This window comes from Furipterus horrens, unplaced genomic scaffold (assembly GCF_987537825.1).
Source record: "Furipterus horrens unplaced genomic scaffold, mFurHor1.1.pri manual_scaffold_1, whole genome shotgun sequence".
Taxonomy (NCBI): domain Eukaryota; kingdom Metazoa; phylum Chordata; class Mammalia; order Chiroptera; family Furipteridae; genus Furipterus; species Furipterus horrens.
The window spans coordinates 83,008,217-83,028,036 of NW_028327171.1; the positions used below are offsets into that span (position 1 = coordinate 83,008,217).

Sequence of the window (19,820 nt, forward strand, 5' to 3'; positions counted from 1 at the left end):
AAATTATTCATAAAAACGTCTGGTTAGATATAACTGGTTGAGAAGTTATGCAATGGGATAAAAAATAGAGCATTATAAATACTCGTGTTTCCACAGAAGTGAACAATTTCAGGTCATATAACAGGTGACATGCTCCACGTGTCTTATGCAAGTAGGATTTTCCTTGTCTGATTTTAGCATCTGGCTGACCCTCTGTGAGGAAGAGGATAACAGAACAGATATGATCTGAATTTTAAAAAATCTCTTTGCAGAGAAAAGGATTGATGAAGATGTGACATGAAAGCTGTGTCTATTAAGATTCTTTTAAGACCTATCCCCTACCTCTGTCCATTTGGTTTTGAAAACCTGGATTTAATTTTTATTTTAAAAACTGAACTAAACTGAACTATTCAGCAAGTATTAAGTTTCTGAATTCCTGGGTCCACTCATTCACTGTGGTTATGATGACTAAAGCCGGGGAACACTGAGTCAGGACATGAGTGTGCTGTTGCAAATGCAGCTCTTTCTCAAATTTTATTGATAATTATTATGATTTCCAGATGCGGAGCCTAAATATCTGATCGTGGTGCGACCTGCCCCTCCACCAAGTCACAAGAAGTCATGCTCAGGTATTTTTCATTCATTTTGTTTTTTAATTAACTCTGATCTATGGCTTCTCATCTTTTTTCAACCCATGCAGACCCAGTGCCTTGGGGAGGCCTTAAGAATCTAGATTAGAAGCTGTAACATGCACAGCAGGCTCTGGGTCCGTTAACAGATTAGTAGCATAGCCTGGTGGTAGAGACTTCTCAGGACCCTATCCCAGTACCACCACATACAAACTGCAGGGCTGTGGGCAAACTGTTGAACCTCCCAGTGACCTCCTTTCTGCTGCATAATTAGGGTTGCTGTGAGAATTAAATGAGTTCATGGATATGCCACACCTAAGACAGGGCCTGGCCCAGAGCTAGTGCTCACTGCTATTGTGCCTTTCAGATTTTAAAGGCAAATTTTGATGTCTAACTTTTGCTGAAGGAGACTGTTTACATTTCAAAGGCATACTTCATTCATGTGTGTTGGATTAAATGGATTGGAATTTAGGTTTTCTTTACTCTTGACCTCTCCCTTCTAAATCTCTTCTATTTAGTCAAATATAGAAGGACTCCTTTAATAAAACAGCAATGCAACACCCATCTTCCCAGGGTTAGGAATTCTTGAAACAGGCACACAGATACATGTGAATAAACAAGTAGAAACATTTTCACATAACAAAGGAAGATTAAAATCCTCCTTGAAATTGTCCCAGTTTCTCTACTGTAGTTTTTTCTCAGATCAAATAAGCTGTCAATTGCTATAAGGAGGGAGCAGTAGAGCTGAGAATATGGTTTTACTATCTGATACCACACCTGCTTCACTGTAGAGTTGGTCTTGTTTTCTAATGTGAACTCTTCTCAAAATAATTATTTCCTACTCATACTTATCTTTTATAGTAAACTGGATGCCGCACACAAAAGAAGGATCTTTTGTTTTGTTTTGTTACATCTTTCTTAAGGTATGAAATGGGTAGGGAGAGCATACAGATCTTTAAATACACCCAGCAAAGGGGCCTTTGGCAGCTCTGTGTTCTGTCTTGTAGGTGTATCTGCCAAGCCTGGTTACCAGAAATCAGTTGCCACAACCCCTTCTCCTCCCTCCTTCTGTTGTTTTCCACTTCTTTTAAGAGAAGCAATAAATCGTCAAGCATTTTGAAATTAAGATTAGATTTTTTCCCTGACCTTTTATATTATCCCAAAGTGCAAGGAAAATTTCAATCACTCCTTATAACTTGTTAATGATAGTTGCCCAGGCAGCTTTCCGTATACTTCAAAATAAATGCACTCACAATGTCTCAAGACTTTATTTCAAAATACTTAAAAAATAAAATCAAGAAGCATGAGTCTGGTTCCATGGGGTTCTGGCTTCATACTTGTTGAATTTTTTCTTAATGCAAATATGATCATAATAAAATATACAAAAATATATGTAAAGAAAGTCAAGAGACTGATTGGACTTCAGTAGCACCTTATAACTTCACTTCATTTCATTTTGAGACTTCTCTAACACCAGCCTTAGGAATCACTTTTCACTTTGTGCTGACCAGTTCAGGAAATGGTTTCATCTTGTTCAGGATATAATGCCCCACCTTTCCTTTCAGGCAACGGATATAATTTTGTTTTTGCAATCTGCATTTGAGAATAATATAATGACTAGTGGATTTGTTTCCATTCATTTTATATGTGTATCTACCATGTAAATTTTATTATTTAATCATTTTGTATTAACATCCAAACTTAGTGAAATAATTATTTGATGGCCATGTAAGCCTTAGGTTCCCTCAGTAAAATAAAAATGTATCTTTGGTCTCTAAGTGATATTTAATGAATAATTATGAGTTAAACCGATAATGTAATAAAAAGAAAATAGATAAAAATGCAGGAGACCTAGATTTGATTCTTGGTCTTGTTTTTGGTGTGACCTTTGCCACCCTTGAAACTTCTCTGGGCCTATATTATCTGTAAGATAATATTACATTAGTGGAAATCAATTCAGGAGTGGGAAAGGCATACCTGAGGGCTTTTTCAAACTACATGTGTTCCCTATCCTCACCTCAGATTCTAATCTTCCCCCCTTGGGGGCCAGACTTGGACCCTTTGAATAATAATCATACTATGTACTATGTTGGAAGGATCTGGAAAAACTTAGAGAAGTATAAATGCATGTTTTTAAACTATCTATCACTGAAAATTATTTTAAATATCCTTTAGAAATTTAGCTATGTTATAGTGAGGCAATTTGTCATCACTAGGTTATGTATTTTCTGGGCTCAGAAGTTTCTTCACTGGAATAACAATTTGCAGAACTTGAATCTAGTAGAAGTAAGCATAAGACACAATTTCCAAGGACTTTTGTTTATATAATTTCCACATACCTTCCTACCCACTGGTTCACACTGTGTTAGATTAAGATAACACAAGTCTATCTCATAGCAAATGCAACTATAGTCTCATGAAATGAAAGGGGACTCCAATTGAATACAAACTATATATGTATTATGTTAGCTCTATCTAGTTTTATTAGGTCTGCTGTTGGATTTTTATTTTATTCACTCATTTTGTTATGAGCCAGTCTTGCCTTCCATTGCTGAGGATCATCCCTACTCTTTTTTACTGTTTTCATTCATGTAGTTTCAGATATTTTTGAAAATGCAAATGTCTGTCTCTTATGTACTTGAAAAGAATCTGCAGTGGTTTATCAACATCTCAAATCTACTAAGTCCCATCAGAATAATTGTGTATCCTGTGTTATTTCTATTCTTCCAGCATCATTAAAAATGCATGCACATTTTCTGTCTAGATACTAACTGTAAAAATATTCTTATTTCAATAGTATGATAGGTATTTGGCACTTCTAAATAGGTTTAAAAATAATATAACCTACAACCTAGATGCTAAGCTTTCTTTCTCAGATGTTATTTCTTTCTTTCTTTTTTAAGATTTTATTTATTTATCTTAAGAGAGAGGGGAAGGGAAGGAGAAAAAGAAGAAGAGAAACCTCAATTTGTGGTTGCCTCTTGCATGCCCCCAACTGGGGACCTGGCCCACAACCCAGGCATGCGCCCTGACTGGAAATTGAACCAGCAGGCCGGTTTGCAGGCCGGTGTTCAAGTCACTTAGCAATAGCAGCCAGGGCTTCTTAGATATAATTTCACATTAAATCGTAGTCCCAGGGAAAAAATTAGTGTGTTTTTATTTTGTCTGTAAAAGACATGAAGTGAGTGTGTATATATACATTCACACATATACACATACATGTGAATAATATATGTATATGTATATGGAAATGTATGTTTATTTATTTCACTGGCAATAGCCAAAACCTCCATATTCATCTTGACTCACAAGAAAATAAAAACTAGATATAACTGGATATAGTTTATATGCATATATTATACATACATGAATATATACACATAAATATCAAAAGGGAATATTTCATTTGATTCATGCTAAAATTAATTGTCAAAGAATTAGTAATATTTGTGCATTATATGAAAAGAAAAAGAACTTGATACTTTCAAATTCTTCATCATCTTACCACTTAAGTCATCTTTATACATTTTACCCCAATCATGAAAATGCACCAGATATTAGCAGAACTAACCTGTATATTACCTCCATAGGCAAAACACGCTCGCGCAGACCTCTCCAGCTGGTGGTTGGCACCCTGACACCAAGCTCCGTCTTCTTGTCCTGGGGTTTCCTCATTAACCCACACCATGACTGGACGTTGCCAAGTCATTGTTCCAATGACAGGTAATTCATCATAATGGAAGACTTTATTGTTCACCTGAAAATTAGTGCTTTCTTTTTAATAGTATTTATACATGTTTTAGAAGAATGCATAAACATCAGGAGCATCAGCATTTACAGATCACCTCATAGCTCTTCAGCCTATTCTGGATATAAGGGAAATGAAAAGACCTACTCTTAAGGGAGTTAAGACCTATCTGAATGGAAACACATGCAAGTCTTTTTTATTAACGAAGAATAAACTTCAGGGGAGAATAAACCAAATAGCAAATAGGGAGTACCAGTGAAAAGTATGATAAAATTTTAGAGGAAGAGGCAGCTAGGAAAGACTGTTAAAAGTTGGAAACTTTGAGCTTGGAATGGAAAAGAAAGGATCTTTGATCTGGCAATTGAAGAAGGGCTAGAAACAGTAGTTCTCGAAGTGTGGTCCCTAAACCAAGCAGCATTGGCATCCACATCACCTGGGAACCTGTCAGAAATGGAAATTCTGGGGGTCCCTTCCAGAGCTACTGAATCAGCAACCTGAGGGCAGGGCCCAGTAATCTGTGTTTCAATGGTGCTCTGGGTGATTCAGACACACACTAGGTTTGGGAATTCCTGGCTTAGAAAAACTGGAGGTGCACACACAGGGAGAAATGTAAGCAGAGGAAAAGCACAGAGTTGGAAATGAAGCTATCATTGGCAAAACAGAATAAGAAATATCTTACGTATATTTTTCAGTTACTGCCACTCAGCCGTCCAGCACACATGCTTGGGCCTGTCCATGTGCTGGGCACCAGGCTGAGTGCTGAGCCATAATTCCAAATAGGTTATTCAGCAAAGGTATTTTAGTCTGTTTGTTTTTTAAGATTTTTTTTAACTTAAAATATAATCAGAGTAATTTTCAAATTTTAGAGGTTGATTCACTTCATTTTTTAAATAAAAATTTTGTTATTTAAGTATAATAAACCCAGGAAAATGTATTGATAGGTGTACAGTTACAAAAATTACTTATGATTATATAGCCTATATGCCATCAAAAAATAGAGCGTTTTCATCATCTCAGAAAGTACCTTCCTCAAGAAGCAATCACTGATTTGAGTTTTATCACCATAGATTAGTTTTGCCCAAACTAGAATTCCACAAAAATAGAATCATACAGTATGTTTTCTTTTTGTGTCTACTTTTTTTCACTCAGTATATTTTTGACATTCATTCATGACATCACAGGTATCGATAGTCTATTCTGTTTTTATTCCTGAGTAGTATTCCATTATGGAAATATTCCAGAATTTATTTATCCATTCTCTTGCAGATGGACACCTGAATTGTGTTGTGTTTTTGGTTATTATATTTATAATATAATTTTATAAACAGTTTTGTATAACACTTTTGTAGACATATCTTTTAATTTCTCTTACATACTCAGAAGTAGAATTCCTGGTTCACAGGAAAAATGTATATTTAACGTTTTTTGTTTTGTTTTGTTTTTGCCTAACTTTTCCATTTACACTTTCACAAGCAAGATATGAAGAGTTCAAGTTGCTCCACATTCTCACCAGCACTTTGTGTTGTCAGTACTTTTTCATTTTAGTTATTCTAGTGTGGTTATGTCTCATTTCCATTTGGATATGCATTTCTCGTGTACTAAGGCACTGAGCACTTTTTCATGTACTTTTTGGCCAAATATGTATCTTTTTAGTTCTTATATTTATGTCTAAATGTAACTAAAAAGAAAGACTTTTAAAAATGTTTATAAATCCTCAAAAGTACCGTTCATATGACTTTGTTTAGGAAATCTAGACTAAGAAAAAAATTAAATTTCCCTTCACATATCCATCCCACAGTTCTGAAGGAAGAAATTCTCGGGAAAAGGCATGTAGAAGATATTACCAAAACCAAGTTTTTTGAAAAATAATTCTGAGATGTTTTGAAGAATCTGAAATATTTCTCATTTCACCCACTACTAAACCCATACTTATTTTGTTTGGAAAATGGACTCATGAAAGAACATGCTTTCTTGTGATAATTCCAGTTTCTAGTGGATTGGTCCAGGGCACCAATGCTGAGAAAATAAACATTTATGAATTGCTTTTTTAAAAAATAATTTTTAGTCTCTTATTTAGAAAGACAGGCAAAAGGGGAAGAGAGAAGGGAGGAAGGTGAGGGAGGGAAAGAGGGAAGGAAGTAAGGAAGAGAAGGAAGAAAAGAAGGAAGGGAGGGGAGGAAATTTGGTATACTTGTAGCAAAATGCAATTGGTTTTAAGGGTTATTTAACTTGATAAATCCTTGAGGTTCAGTAACCTGTAAATTCATATAGCATAATTTGGATATGATTACCTCCCCTTTCCTCAAAGCCTTTCCTTTAATCTCACCTGGTCCTACTGCTTTTCCATGAAAGAATTTCTCTAATGACTGATTCTGATTGGTAGATGTTGTCATAGTTTGACAGCTCCAGCAGATAATGAATGTGGAGAAGACAGAGGAGCAGAAGGCCTAATGGAGCTAGGATTTTAATCAGGGCAGTTGGTTCATAGGCCCAAGCAACTCAGACCAGACATGCACCTCCCCGACACCTCTGACAAACACCCTGGCTCTGCCCTTCTTATCAAATAGAGGTAGTCATGCCTGACGAGTTACAATATTTAAAATAAATAAGTCCATTTAGAGTAAAGTTTCTTAAAAATTAAATAATAGCATGTCAAGATGCTTGCAAGCTTTCACTCTTGAGTGAGTGACAGAATCAAGGCATCCATGGAAGAAATAGGGAACTGTTAGGACATGACTAAAAGGGAAGAATTACACTGTAATGACTAAAAAGAAGCACTTGAAGTATTTGTGAATTTCATTTACCTGTGCCTCCTTTTTCCTTAGTTAATAAAAAGCTGACATTTTAAAGTCTTTGTGATGTTGGAGAAAAAATAGTAGTCCCTAAGTAATAGCTCTGGAAATACTATACACAATATTAGCAACCAAATAAATCTACCAGAACAACTCTAAAATGGTGTAATTAGAAGCAGACTTGGAGAAGTTCACTCTTATATGATCATGCAGATGTTTTTAGAATTCATACTAATCTAGTAGGTTAGAATAAACAATATTAGCTATAGGAAATGGTTGCTTCTCAAAAATTGGAAGATTAATATAGTTGAAGTTTTCAAGGGTATCTTCTTGCAAAACCATTGGAATCTGAATGCCTTTGACTTGCTACAGAAATATCAACTAGTGTTATTTTAATCCATTGAGCTCTAATATTTAGCCCCCTGTGGAGAGTCTCTGATTAAGAAGAAAAAAAAAAAGCAGTTTACATCAGTTTGTTGGATAGTCTCTTTTATCCTATGCAAATGCAAATAATTTACTGGGAAAGTTTTTGTTTTTACTTTGACTTTGGGCTTCCTATATCAAAGCTCTGTGCAGTTAGGTTTCCAGTGAGAAAACCACTGTTTTTGTTTTTGTCTTATTTTGTTTGCTTTAAACTTGTAAATATTGGTGAAATGTTGATTAATCCTTTGTGGCACATGACCCTATTCCTATTTGCGTAGGGTCCATGTGGGTATCCCTCTTTATAGATCCTTTTCTGAGTTCATATTGGAGAAAAGTTGTGCTTAATTTACAGTTTCTATTCTTAATGGACTTTGCATGGAAGAACGTTACACTTGCCCTTGATATATTGAAGGTCAAAAGAAAGCTTTCCAAACTGGCCCAGATGAAAAGTAAAACATGTTTTTAACCAAAATTTATTTCACCATTAATGGCTTTTTTTTCCTTCCCATGTTTCCAACTTGTTGTTTAAGATGTTTTAGTTCTCACTTCTTTGCAAACTTACTGAAGTTTTATGATTCATTTAGATATCATTTTCACATTTTTTAACACTTTTATATTGTACTTATTTACTCTTAATGTAGAATGCAGGCCTCCTTTTTAATGAGTCCAAAGAAGGCTGTTAACTTTCTTTTTTTCCCCCCAAGTTTTTAAGAAGCAGGTATTTCCAAAGCTTGTGAATTCTCACCTGAATGAGCCTTGTTACCCATTTGTCTTGCCACATAAGTTTTAAGTTCTGTGAGGACAGAGATCATAATGTACCTTAGCCACCATTATCTCACCAGCATCTGGTACATAGTAGGCCTTCAGGAAATACATGCTGAATAATAAACAGTGAAGTGTCAGCATTTTTGCTTCTCTGTCTTACCATTACTTGAAACTTAACATGACAACATTGAGCTCATACTGCCTCTCATGACATATCACCTCACTTGTCATTGCTTTCTGAGGTACTATAATTCTTCTACTCACCTTAATCTGAAACTTTTTATTTTTCATCTCTTATAACTAATGAGCCCCCAAGTTATATTAGTTTTGTCTTTGAGAAGTATGTGTATAAGTATCTTTATCTTAGACTTCTCCATTTCCTTGCCAAGGACTCCAGTCCAGGCACTCCTCGCCTTACCGCACATCATGGAAATAGCACACTGGCTATTTTCCTTGGCTCATTTCAGACCCTAATCCCTCCTGGCTGCAATACTGAGGAAATTTAGACTATTTGCCATCAGCTTACTCTTTCTTCAGCCCAGATTTATCTTTAACTCTCTTTCTCTTCTTTCCAAGGGACATATTTCTGACTCCAGACAGTGCTCATCATCGCGTCCCTTCCACATTGTGTAAGCCTTTCTCTTTCGTCTTGGCCCTTTCACTGCCGTCGGTGACCTGCCTTTTGCTCACAAACATGCTCCTGAGTTCCCTACCTGAAGACAAAATCTTCTGTTGATCCTGCTGTATCTTCCAAGCTACTTTTTAATCTACTGTCTTAATTCCAAAACGTCCTACAGTGATCTGCTTACATATTGCTCATTTCTGTACCACCTATACAGTCTATATTCTGTTTCACTGACTTCCATCCCTCCCTACCATTCACTGAATGTCTCTTTGTGATCATCAGTGATCAATTGATTGCTAAATCCAGTGGAATTTTCTCAGTTCCTATCCTTTTTAACCTGTCTGTGGAATTGTTGGCCATTCATCCATTCTTGAACTTTTTCTTTCTTTTATATTTTTATTTAGATTTTTCTCTTACCCTCCCTCCCCTCTCTTGCTTACTTGTTCTGCCTCCCACATATGGAATAGAGTTCTCTCCTTGGGTATCTCATCTGTGCGTGCTCCTTGCCTCATCTGGGCCATCTTTAACTGTCACCTCCCTGTAGAACTGTGTTTCTCAAACTTTGATGGACATGTAAAACATTTGGGCGACCTTGTTAAAATGCAGATTCTGATTTCATAGGCCTGAAGAAGAGCCCAAGATCCTGCATTTCTAAAAGCTCCCAGGAATTGCTGATGGGAATGGCAAAAATGTAAATGATTTCCAATGCTGAACCTTGGACCTTGACTCATTTCCAAAATTCTGATACTTAGTTGTCCAGAGGATATTTTTTATTAAGTTAACCAGGTAAAGGTGGTCAGCACCTCAAACTCAAACTAAATTTATATTTTCTACACTAATAAAAGAACTTCTTTTCCCATTGCTTTAACTTCCCTCTTCTCAAGTATGCAAATTCAGTTTTGATTTTTATTTACACTTTCCTTGGTGCCTATATCCCATAAGGAGTCTAGTCTCATCAGTTCTTTCATAGAAATATAATTTGGATTAGTTCCCCCCACCCCTGCTTTATTCTGATTCTTCTGTGATTCGTTGCTTTGTTATCTCATATATGGACTACAGCTGATAAATCTAGCTTCCTTCATCAATGTTGAAGAATCTCTACCAGCTCCCCACTGCCTGGTAAAAGAAACATAGAATCTAAGAATCTGTCTCAAGAAATATTTGAGTCATGCTCCTGATATGAGGTTTGAATCTGGCCTACTCTGCTTTCCCTGGACCTGTTAGGATGTCTTGCTTTAAATCACTCCACTAGGTTGGGAGTTAAAATGCAGCCTGTCCAGTTTACAAGTTCAGGCTGCAAGGTGCCATACACTGCCATGCTCAGCACTCTCTGCTTTTCATCCTGCCGTCTTTAGTTATATTCATACGACTATCTGCTTTCCTCACTATACCATGAGCTCATTTTGAAATTATGAAAGGTGTCCCACTCATCTTTGATCTCACAAAGAACGTAGCATTACATTTTATAATAGTAGGTCTCAACAAATGTACAAACTAATAAGCAAATGAATGTTTAAGAACAAGGCGTAAAAATCATCTAGCCAGTCCATTCAGCCCTTGAACCTCTTCTGCAGTATCTCCTATCCAGAGTTCACAGTGAGTATCTCCAAGAATGGTAACAGCATGAATGTTGAGAGTATAAATTCTGGTCAGATTAACTAACCTAAGTTAAATTCTGCTCTATTATTAACTGAGTGACCTTGGACAGGTTACTTAAATGATTTAAGCCTTGGTTTTCTCATGTGTAAAATGGGGATAATAATAGTAATATCTCATAGGATTGTCAGATTTAATGAATTGATACCATAAACTGTGGCTGTGTTAACACAGTGTGTGGCATGCAGTGAGCACTCAGAAAGTATTTACTGTGTCTTCTGCTAGTCTTGATGTTTTTGATATTATTTGCTTTGTTATAATTATTCATAATGTAATATGTTATGTTATAATTACCACTTCAGACAAGCTATTCCGTTTTAGATAGCATGAAAATTACTAGAAACTTTTTTATTCTGCTGAGCTTAGGTCAGCCAGCAGTAGGTAATAACGAAAAGAGATTTTAGAAATGGTTGACCAGTTTGAAAATCATTGCAAGAGTTCAAAGATAATCAGGACCTAAACTTGGCCCTTAAAAGCTACTTAGAAATAGAGAAGAGACAAGTGCAAGAGGAATCATGCAGGAAAAATAACTGGACTTGAAAAGTGATTAGACAAGAGAGGAGACAAAACCTGAAATCAAGAGGAATTACAACAAGTTTGAGAAAGTTGAGTAAATTTTAAGGTAGTTATGAAATTCCTGGAGGATTAAGTCATTAGATTTGATCCTAAGGTTTTACTATACTAACAAGTCAGGCACCACTTTGCAAAGAGGTTTAGGCATTATAAGTGGTAAGAAAGTATGAGAAAGTACTTTCAAGAAATCTTGTGGTAAAAGATAGCAGCAGGGATAAAAACTAAGTATCAGTTTTATTATTGTTTTGATATAATGGAAAAGATTTAAACATTGTTTAGACTCAAGGAAAGATCCTTGAAGAAACCAAGAGAATGGTTGGAAAGCAGATGGAACAAGGACATGGAATAAAATGACCAAGTCCCATATTTTTCAGAAGGGAGAACCCTAGAATCAAGGGCAAGGAGAGAGTGAAGGGAGAGAGAGACACTTTGAGAGGAATGGACTTTATATCAGTAATCACAGCTTCAGTAAGGCAGGAAACAAGGACATTGATAAAGGGGGTTGACAGGAAGTGTACTTTGATGTGAAGGGAGCAAAAAATGTGTGGAATAGATGTTTTAGGAAATATAATAGTAGCTAATTACATAGAAATAAAAACATAACTGAAAAAAGTATGAAAAGCCCATAAAATGGCCAACCATGTGCATTAAGCCAGGCTAGCTTGTGAAAGGACTAACTTTATTTTGACATTTTTCAACTTCTCCACTTAGTATAATTCACTGCAAGTTACATCATAAATTTTGTTTATGGAGTTTCTAGCCCATGTTTTGCCTTTGTATTTTATTAGAATAGAATGTCTAATGTGTAGCTGGAAGACATTTTCAGAAATAGAAATAATGTCAAAGGTCATCTAGTTCTTTCCCTTTTCTTTTTCAATGGAAAAAAAAATCTATATATAAGTGGGCAAAGAGACTCCCCCAAAGTCATGCTAATTATTTGCAGCTGACAAATGTCTAAGCCATTACCTGCCTTCTGCACTGCATTTTGAGGGGCTATGGATTTCTTTAAGCTATAATAACAATTATTGTCAGTATTGAGACAACTGAGGATATCAAAGTATAGAATAATGCCAGCTAAACCAAACACTGCCTTCAACAGTTTTTTGCAACTTGATTAGGATATGAGATATGTTCTGAAAATCCAAATTGTTACAGGCACTCTTCAGAGGTCTTCTCTGATGACAGTCGCGGGCTGCTACCTGTATTTTTAATAGACTTGTCTCTCCATGTGCTTGTGCCTAAATTTAATTATCCACAGAAAAGATGCCATCAATATTTGATCCTGGATGTCCTTAGACAATAATGGGAAGTCTGATACTATATGTTATGGTAAATACATAATAAAACAAAAGATGAAAAGCCTCAATAATGCTAAAAGGAGTTCTAATTCCTTTTACTCTCCTTCCATTCTGTGACATTTTACCTACCTTTTACCATCTCCTTTTGGCAAGCACCACAGTAGAAAGATAGTCCAATGAATACAAAAGTGTTGACTACTTGCCTGGCTCTATCACTGACAGACAGGTCTCAACTTCTCTTGTTCTTCCATAGAAATTCTTGCCCTGCCCATTTCAGGGTTTATTATATGATAAACTAAAATAAATTTTAAAAAATCTTAAGCCCTCTGAAAATGTACAATGTAGACATTTGTTGTATTTTCCATCAGTTTGCACTGATTCTAAAGGAATAGAGAGTTTAGAAAGTAAAACATTATGCAATGGCTATTGCAAAATATAATTGTAAACCTAATTATTTAACCATTCTCACCCCAATAAATCCAATACAAAGAAAAATAAATAAATAAAACAGTATATTTTGGTGACTGAATCATTGGCCATTTAGAGTAATTATATTCTAATTTTAAAATGACCCTATGAGCACCTAAGTATCCATTCTATTCACTATAGAAATATTTATGTAGTACCTACTGTGTGCTATGTTGTACAGCACTGCCTATTATCATAAGGCCTATATTTTGCTTTAAAATCAAGGAAACATTATAAATAAGTAGCTTTGTGTACTATGTTTTAGAATTTAGAACTTGCCTATATTATACAATTATACAATTATGGGTAGTAAGCTAACAAAGGAAGAGGAGAAGGACTAGCTACATTTTTTCTCCCTGAGACACTTGATGCAAGAGAGGGGGTTTTTCACAGTCATTGTGATCAAAATAGAAAAAACTTACAGTCAGGATTTTTTTTTTTTTTTTTTAAATGAATGAATAAGCTCTTAGGCTAGAGCATTTCTGTCCCATTTTATTCCTAGGAAGATGACATCAAATCAAGCTATTGGGAATCCTGGAATCTGGCCTTTGGTAGTTCTGTTAGCTCTGGGCCCTCTGGATCATGCAAGCAATTGAGAACTTCAGAAATGTATCCAAACTAGACATTTATAATTGTGGTAGTACATCTGGTCTGATTTCAACTTCTCTGTATTTCTTGAAAATCCTGTCATAACCAGGGCAGGGAAGAACATCAACAAAAATCCCAAGCATCAAACTTGTCAAGAAATGTGTTTTGTAAATCACTGTTGATATTTTGACTCACAGAACAGAGGATTAGTATTCTATAATGTTTCTTTTTAGTAGCAGTTAGTATTTTGGCTATAAAAGCCACCTTTACTCATTCTGTTTTTTGCTGTTTTGTAATGGAGGGTTTGAGCCTAGAGAGCAGATTTTACTAGAAAGAAGCAAGCTAATGAATTATTTCAAGCAGTTCAGTAGTTTGCGACGGGTAAAAGGGTAGGTTGAATGTACAAACACATCTCCTCTGTCTCTGTACTTATTGTACTGTAAACCCTCTGCTGAATTCATGGGAAGACAACCTGTGTAGTTGCAGAGAGTTCCCCACTTATAAATCCCCATACTCTTTAAGGCTCTCCTGTCACTGTCTTGACATTCTTAATCACTTTTGAATAAAGGGTTCCATGTTTTCACTTTGCAATGAACCGCACAAATTGTGTAGCTGGTCCTGGCCCTTGTTTCTAGAGAATCTGGGTAATTGTTTATGTATCATCAAGAATTTGGGCCTGGCACTAAGAGGGTGCACAATAAACATGTTGACCTGAGGAATGTGCACACCTGTAGATAATTTTTATGAGTTTATTTGAGCCGAAACTGATGACAATTGCCAGGAAGCAAAATCTCAAATGTTCCCAAGAATGACACTTCTGCAGTTTCTTTTATGCATTTGGAATTAAGGAGGGAACAAAGGTAAGAAAAATAACATGGAGGCGGGAGAAAGCAAGGTGGGGATTGGATTACAGGATAATTAACAATATTATGTGCTCTCTTGAGGGTGGTTATGGATTATTTCAAAGGTGTGTTACTTCACCTAAATGCACAGAGAAAATGAACGGGGCTTGCTTAAAACAAAGATAAAGCTTTTACTAAAAAGTTATATGCTTGGTGTGTGACTACCCACCATGACCTGCCCAGTTAGGAACATATGATCAGATTGTTACTGAGCAAAGTGAGGCTCGTTCCCATGGCAACTTGGTGTAAAACCCAACAATTAGTGTTGAGAAAAACAAGTCTTTATTTACAATATTCCAACATTGGGATGGCTGGGAGCACATCATCTCAAAGCCCTGTTCCCCCACAACACCCAGCACTTCCCTTGCTCCCCAAAAGGCTATAAACCAAAACTGAGCCCAATAGTTCCTCATCCCTTACCTATCAGCTCTCTCAGGACCTGGGGTATGTTGTCCTCAGCCTCTGTATAATAGTCCAGAAAAGCACATGCTGTGTTACACTAGATCATGGTGAAGTTCAGGAAAGGCACAAGTCCTAGGAGAGTGTCCTTTCCAATTGTCCCAAGTTCTAAGAGTCCAGATAGAGTCTGAGTCTGCAAGAAAGAGTCCTTGGTGACTTCAGAGTCAGCTAGAGTTGGCACAACCAAAGCAGCAGCCTGCCTGCTTTCCTCCTAGCCCAGGCCACGTGGCTGAATCCTGACTATAAACTGCACAGCTGCTTGCTCCTTCTCACATGGCTGCTCAACATGCTCCTACACCATGGCACCCTTACATGCTTTTTCCAACTTGATCATGCTCTCCAACATGCTTCCTTCCTCAAGGCTGCCTGCCCTTCCTTTGAAATCCTGAAAGTCAGGTACACCTTTTGCTCTGGGGCGGTAGCACAGCTATTATCTAGCTATAAGCTTGCCATAGATATGCAAAGTATCTTAAGTACTGTATTATCTCCTTCCCCCAACCATGGGCTGTGGGGACTTTGGGAATCTCTCTCCAACTCTGTACACCTTTTCAAGATCACCTTGTAAGGTAACTTTCCATAGAACCCCTTTTCATCCACAAATGTTTTAAGCATGAGTAAATGAGTGATAGATTTTAAGAGCTTTGCATAAAAGAAATTGACCTGAATCTTAGTCTATTTAATTTTGCTGGGTTGGGGGAGTGGAGGAGAAGTACGAAATTTTTGAGAGAAAATTTAACTTACCAGGAAGAATCTAAAACAGTGTGACAGACATCTGTTTCCATCCCAAAACATGAAGCTATTATTTTATTCTATTTACTTAAAATACTTAAAAGTAAAAAGCAGATGAAGTTTAACTATCTGCTTCTTCGACTTTTAATCCCATTTCTCTCCCTACCTGCTCATTGGGAGCCAAAGCACTATTGTAATATGTTGTCTCCTTACAATGCCCGGAATAATATATGGTGACATATTTTGTGTTTGTGTATTTTGATATTTACATAAATGACATGAAACTATATCATTTTGTAATTTACTATTTTCATTCAATATTTTGTTTGTGAAATCTCTCCATATTGATACGCGTAGTTCTAGCTCGTTCATTCTCATTCCTGTACACAGTTGCGAGGAAGTCCCCTTTGTTGGTCTGCTGTGTCAGTTAGTGAGGCTGTTTAGAGCAGAGCCAGGGGACTTTGTATTGTGGTTCTGCATTGCCACTGGGAAAAGTCATTAGCTGGGTGACAATGGGCAAGTTAAACAATCTTTCCAAAACTCCATTTTCACATTTGGAAAATAGGATTAATAATTTCTACCAGTTATGATGTTTTTGTGAAAATTAAATGACAAAATATATGTAAAATCTAGCATGTGATAAAGGTGCAAAAAATAGTGGTGGGGATTGTTATTATTTCTCTATATATGTCTGAAATATTATGAAGCCATAAGCAAATTTATAACAGTGATTTTCAATTTACATTGATTTTTCTCATTGTATCCTGAGCTTGGCTATTGGTCTTGATTCTTTTTTCTTTTATAATGGTAAGAAAATTTCACCCTTGAAATGCAGTCCAGCTTCCATCTTAGAGTTTCAGGTTTCTCTTTTAAAAATTGAATGATATTACTCCTAATGCAATTTCCATAGGGTAAAAGGCTCGAACCCATACAGTTATGAAAGTACAATATTAAATATTCATAAAATGATGCCTATGTTCTTCTCTCTGCATGACTGGAAAAAAATGAACATCCAGTGTTTTCCAACTTCAATTTTGCAAAGTAGCAATAATAGAACTGAGAAATCGGAATTGTCAGACTGTAACTGTGCTGCTGCACAATCCCTAACTTGCAATTAGAAATTAAAAACTTAAGAACACATTAAAGTATTTTTAATTGTTCTCTACAGAATTTTAAAAATCAAACGGAAGCTAATGTAGAATATAGTCCTTGGAGTAGATGAGAGTCTGTGATGTATTAAGAAACTTGAACATACATTCTGAATCTTCCTGTGATTTTAAAGCATCATATTTTGGGTTTTCAACAGATTTTATACAATTCGCTATAGAGAAAAGGATAAGGAAAAGAAATGGATTTTTCAACTCTGTCCAGCCACTGAAACAATTGTAGAAAATCTAAAGCCCAACACAGTTTATGAATTTGGAGTGAAAGACAATCTAGAAGGTGGAATTTGGAGTAAAATTTTCAATCACAAGACTATTGTTGGAAGTAAGTACCTGGAACTACCTTAGTAAGCTTTCTGTTGTTTTTCTCCTTACAGCCTAATCAAATTTTTAATTATGTGTAGATTGTGTAATATGAGACAAGTTAATTCCCATCTTCTAGTATTTCAGAAAACACAAAAATAAATAGAATTTGTTGAGTATTAATATTTCAGGATCCTTTTTATGAGTGATTTTTAAAAGAAGATACTAATATTTGATGCCTCCATTGATAACAGTTCATTGATCACTATAGTATTTTAAATCAATCCCTGACCTATGAACTCCAACTTAGCCAAAAAACTAATAATGTATGTACATGTTCAGATGGAAAAATGGACCAGTGAACATTAAAGGCTTTATGGGCTTCAGAGCCTTCTTCCCATTATCCCTTCATTCAAAAACTTTATTGGAATCAGGGTTTAAAATGATAGTAAATAAAATAATATGCTTGAGTTAGAAAGGGGAGTTGTAGTTGTTTTCATAATGATTAGTAAGAATTGATTTAGAAGCAAGAAAAATCTTCCAGTCAAGATGGAGGCTTAAGTAAACATGCTTCGCCTCCTTGTGCAACCATAGAAAGAATTACAACCAGATCTCAAAAACAAATAACAACCAGAACAGTCAGAAAATCAAGCTGTATGGAAGTCTGAAAACCAAGGATTTAAAGAAGCCACATTCACCAGACAGGTAGAAAGGGTGGAGTTGTGGAGATGGGGTGAAGAGACAGTGTGGTTTGGACAAGCAGCGGTGACCATGGGAGCAAGCAATGCCACCCCAGGCCAGACTACATAGCCCAGGGTTCCAGCACTGGGAAGATAAACCCCCATTACCTCTAGCTGTAAAAACCAGTAGGGGTAGGGGCAGGGGAAGAAACTGCCAGAATTACACCACTTAAAGTACCTGCATGGGGTAGCATAAGAAATTGCTGGATTTTCACTGTTTAAAGGGTCTGCACAGTCTTAGAACATATGCAACCCCAGGGCAGCAACTGGAAGGGTGCCAATCATGTATGGGAAGTGGGTGAAGTGACTAGAAACAGAACTAGCGCCAAGCAAATCAGCAGAAGCCAGGTAGCAGCATTGTCCCCTGTCTGAGCCCTCCCTCCACACAGTGCCACAAAGTGGTGAAGCAGGTGGTCCCAGCCCGGCGAATACCTAAGGCTCTGCCCCACATAATTTACAGGTGCCTTTGCTGCATAGGCCACACTACAAAGACAGGGAATAAAAGCAACTCTACCTAATACTCAGAAACAAACACAGAGAGGCTGCCAAATTGAGGAGACAAAGAAATATGGCTCAAATGAAAGAACAGAACAAAACTCTAGAAAAAGAACTAAGCAAAATGGATATAGCCAACTTATCAGATGCAGAGTTCAAAATGCTGGTAAAAGGATGCTCAGAGAACTCATAGAGTATGACAAAAGAATAAAGGAAGAAATGCAGGTTACACAAAGTGAAATAAAGAAAAATACACAGGGGACCAACAGTGAAAGGAAGGAAGCTGTGATTCAAATCAATGATTTGGAACAAAATGAAGAAATAAACATTCAACCAGAACAGAAAGAAGAAACAGGAAGGCAAAAAAAGGAGAGGTTTAGGAACCTCTGTGACAACTTTAAACATACCAATGGCTGACTCATAGGGGTGCCAGAAGGAGAACGAGGAAGAGCAAGAAATTGAAAAGTTATCTGAAAAAATAATGAAAGAAAGCTTACCTAATTTGGTGAAGGAAATAGACATACAAGTCCAGGAAGCACAGAGAGTCCCAAACAAACTGGACCCAAAGAGGACCACATCATAATTAAAATGCCAAAGGTTAAAGATAAAGAGAGAATCTTAAAAGCAGCAAAAGAAAAGCAGAGAGTTACCTACAAAGGAGTTCCCATAAGACTATCAGCTGATTTCTAAAAAGAAACTTTGCAGGCAAGAAGGGGCTGGCAGGAAGTATTCAAAGTGATGAAAAGTAAGTTCCTGCAGCCTGGATTGCTCTCTCCAGCTCTGTTTCCAGTATCATTTAGAATGGAAGGGCAGATAAAGTGCTTTCCAGAGAAGATAAAGCTAAAGGAATTCATCATCACCAAGCCATTATTATATGAAATGTTAAAGAGACATTTCAGAAAAAGATCAAACTATGAATATTAAAATGACACCAAACTTACAACTATCAACAACTGAATCTGTAAAACAAAAACAAAAACAAACTCAGCAAACAACAAGAACAGGAACAGAATCATAGGTATGGGGATCATTTGGAGGGTTATCAGATGGGAAGGGGAAAAGGAAGGGGGAGAAATGGTACAGGGATTAAGAAGCATAACTAGTAGGCACAAAATAGACAGGGGGGTGTTAAGAATAGTGTAGGAAGTGGAGAAGCCAAAGAACCTACATGCACGATCCTTGGGCATGAACTGAAAGGGGATTGCTAGAGGGAGAAGGTGTACTAGGCAGAGGAGGGGCAAAGAGGGAAAACTGGGACAACTCTAATAGCATAATAAATAAAATATACTTAAAAAAGAAGCAAGAAAAATGAAAATAATTCATTTTTCTATTGTTTTTGTCAGGTATAAACAAAGTAAATGGGAAAATTCAAAGTACCTATGATCAAGTAAACACAGTGGTATGTACCAGGTTACTTTCAAGAATGTTTTTTAATAATTGTGTTTGCATTGTATTTTTATTTAAATAAGGAAATGGTCCTATTAT

At 36.4% G+C, this 19,820-nt stretch overlaps 1 protein-coding gene across 1 annotated transcript in view; it reads left to right on the forward strand.

The window, feature by feature from the left end:
* The window catches only part of ABI3BP (ABI family member 3 binding protein), a 266,911-nt gene that overhangs the window by 91,315 nt on the left and 155,776 nt on the right, over nucleotides 1–19,820 (forward strand). Inside the window, exons 3-6 of the mRNA XM_090276076.1 lie at nucleotides 540–608; nucleotides 4,199–4,331; nucleotides 16,941–17,122; nucleotides 19,679–19,734. Coding sequence (XP_090132202.1) covers nucleotides 540–608; nucleotides 4,199–4,331; nucleotides 16,941–17,122; nucleotides 19,679–19,734 — 440 coding nt within the window. The remainder of the gene's footprint in view (nucleotides 1–539; nucleotides 609–4,198; nucleotides 4,332–16,940; nucleotides 17,123–19,678; nucleotides 19,735–19,820) is intronic.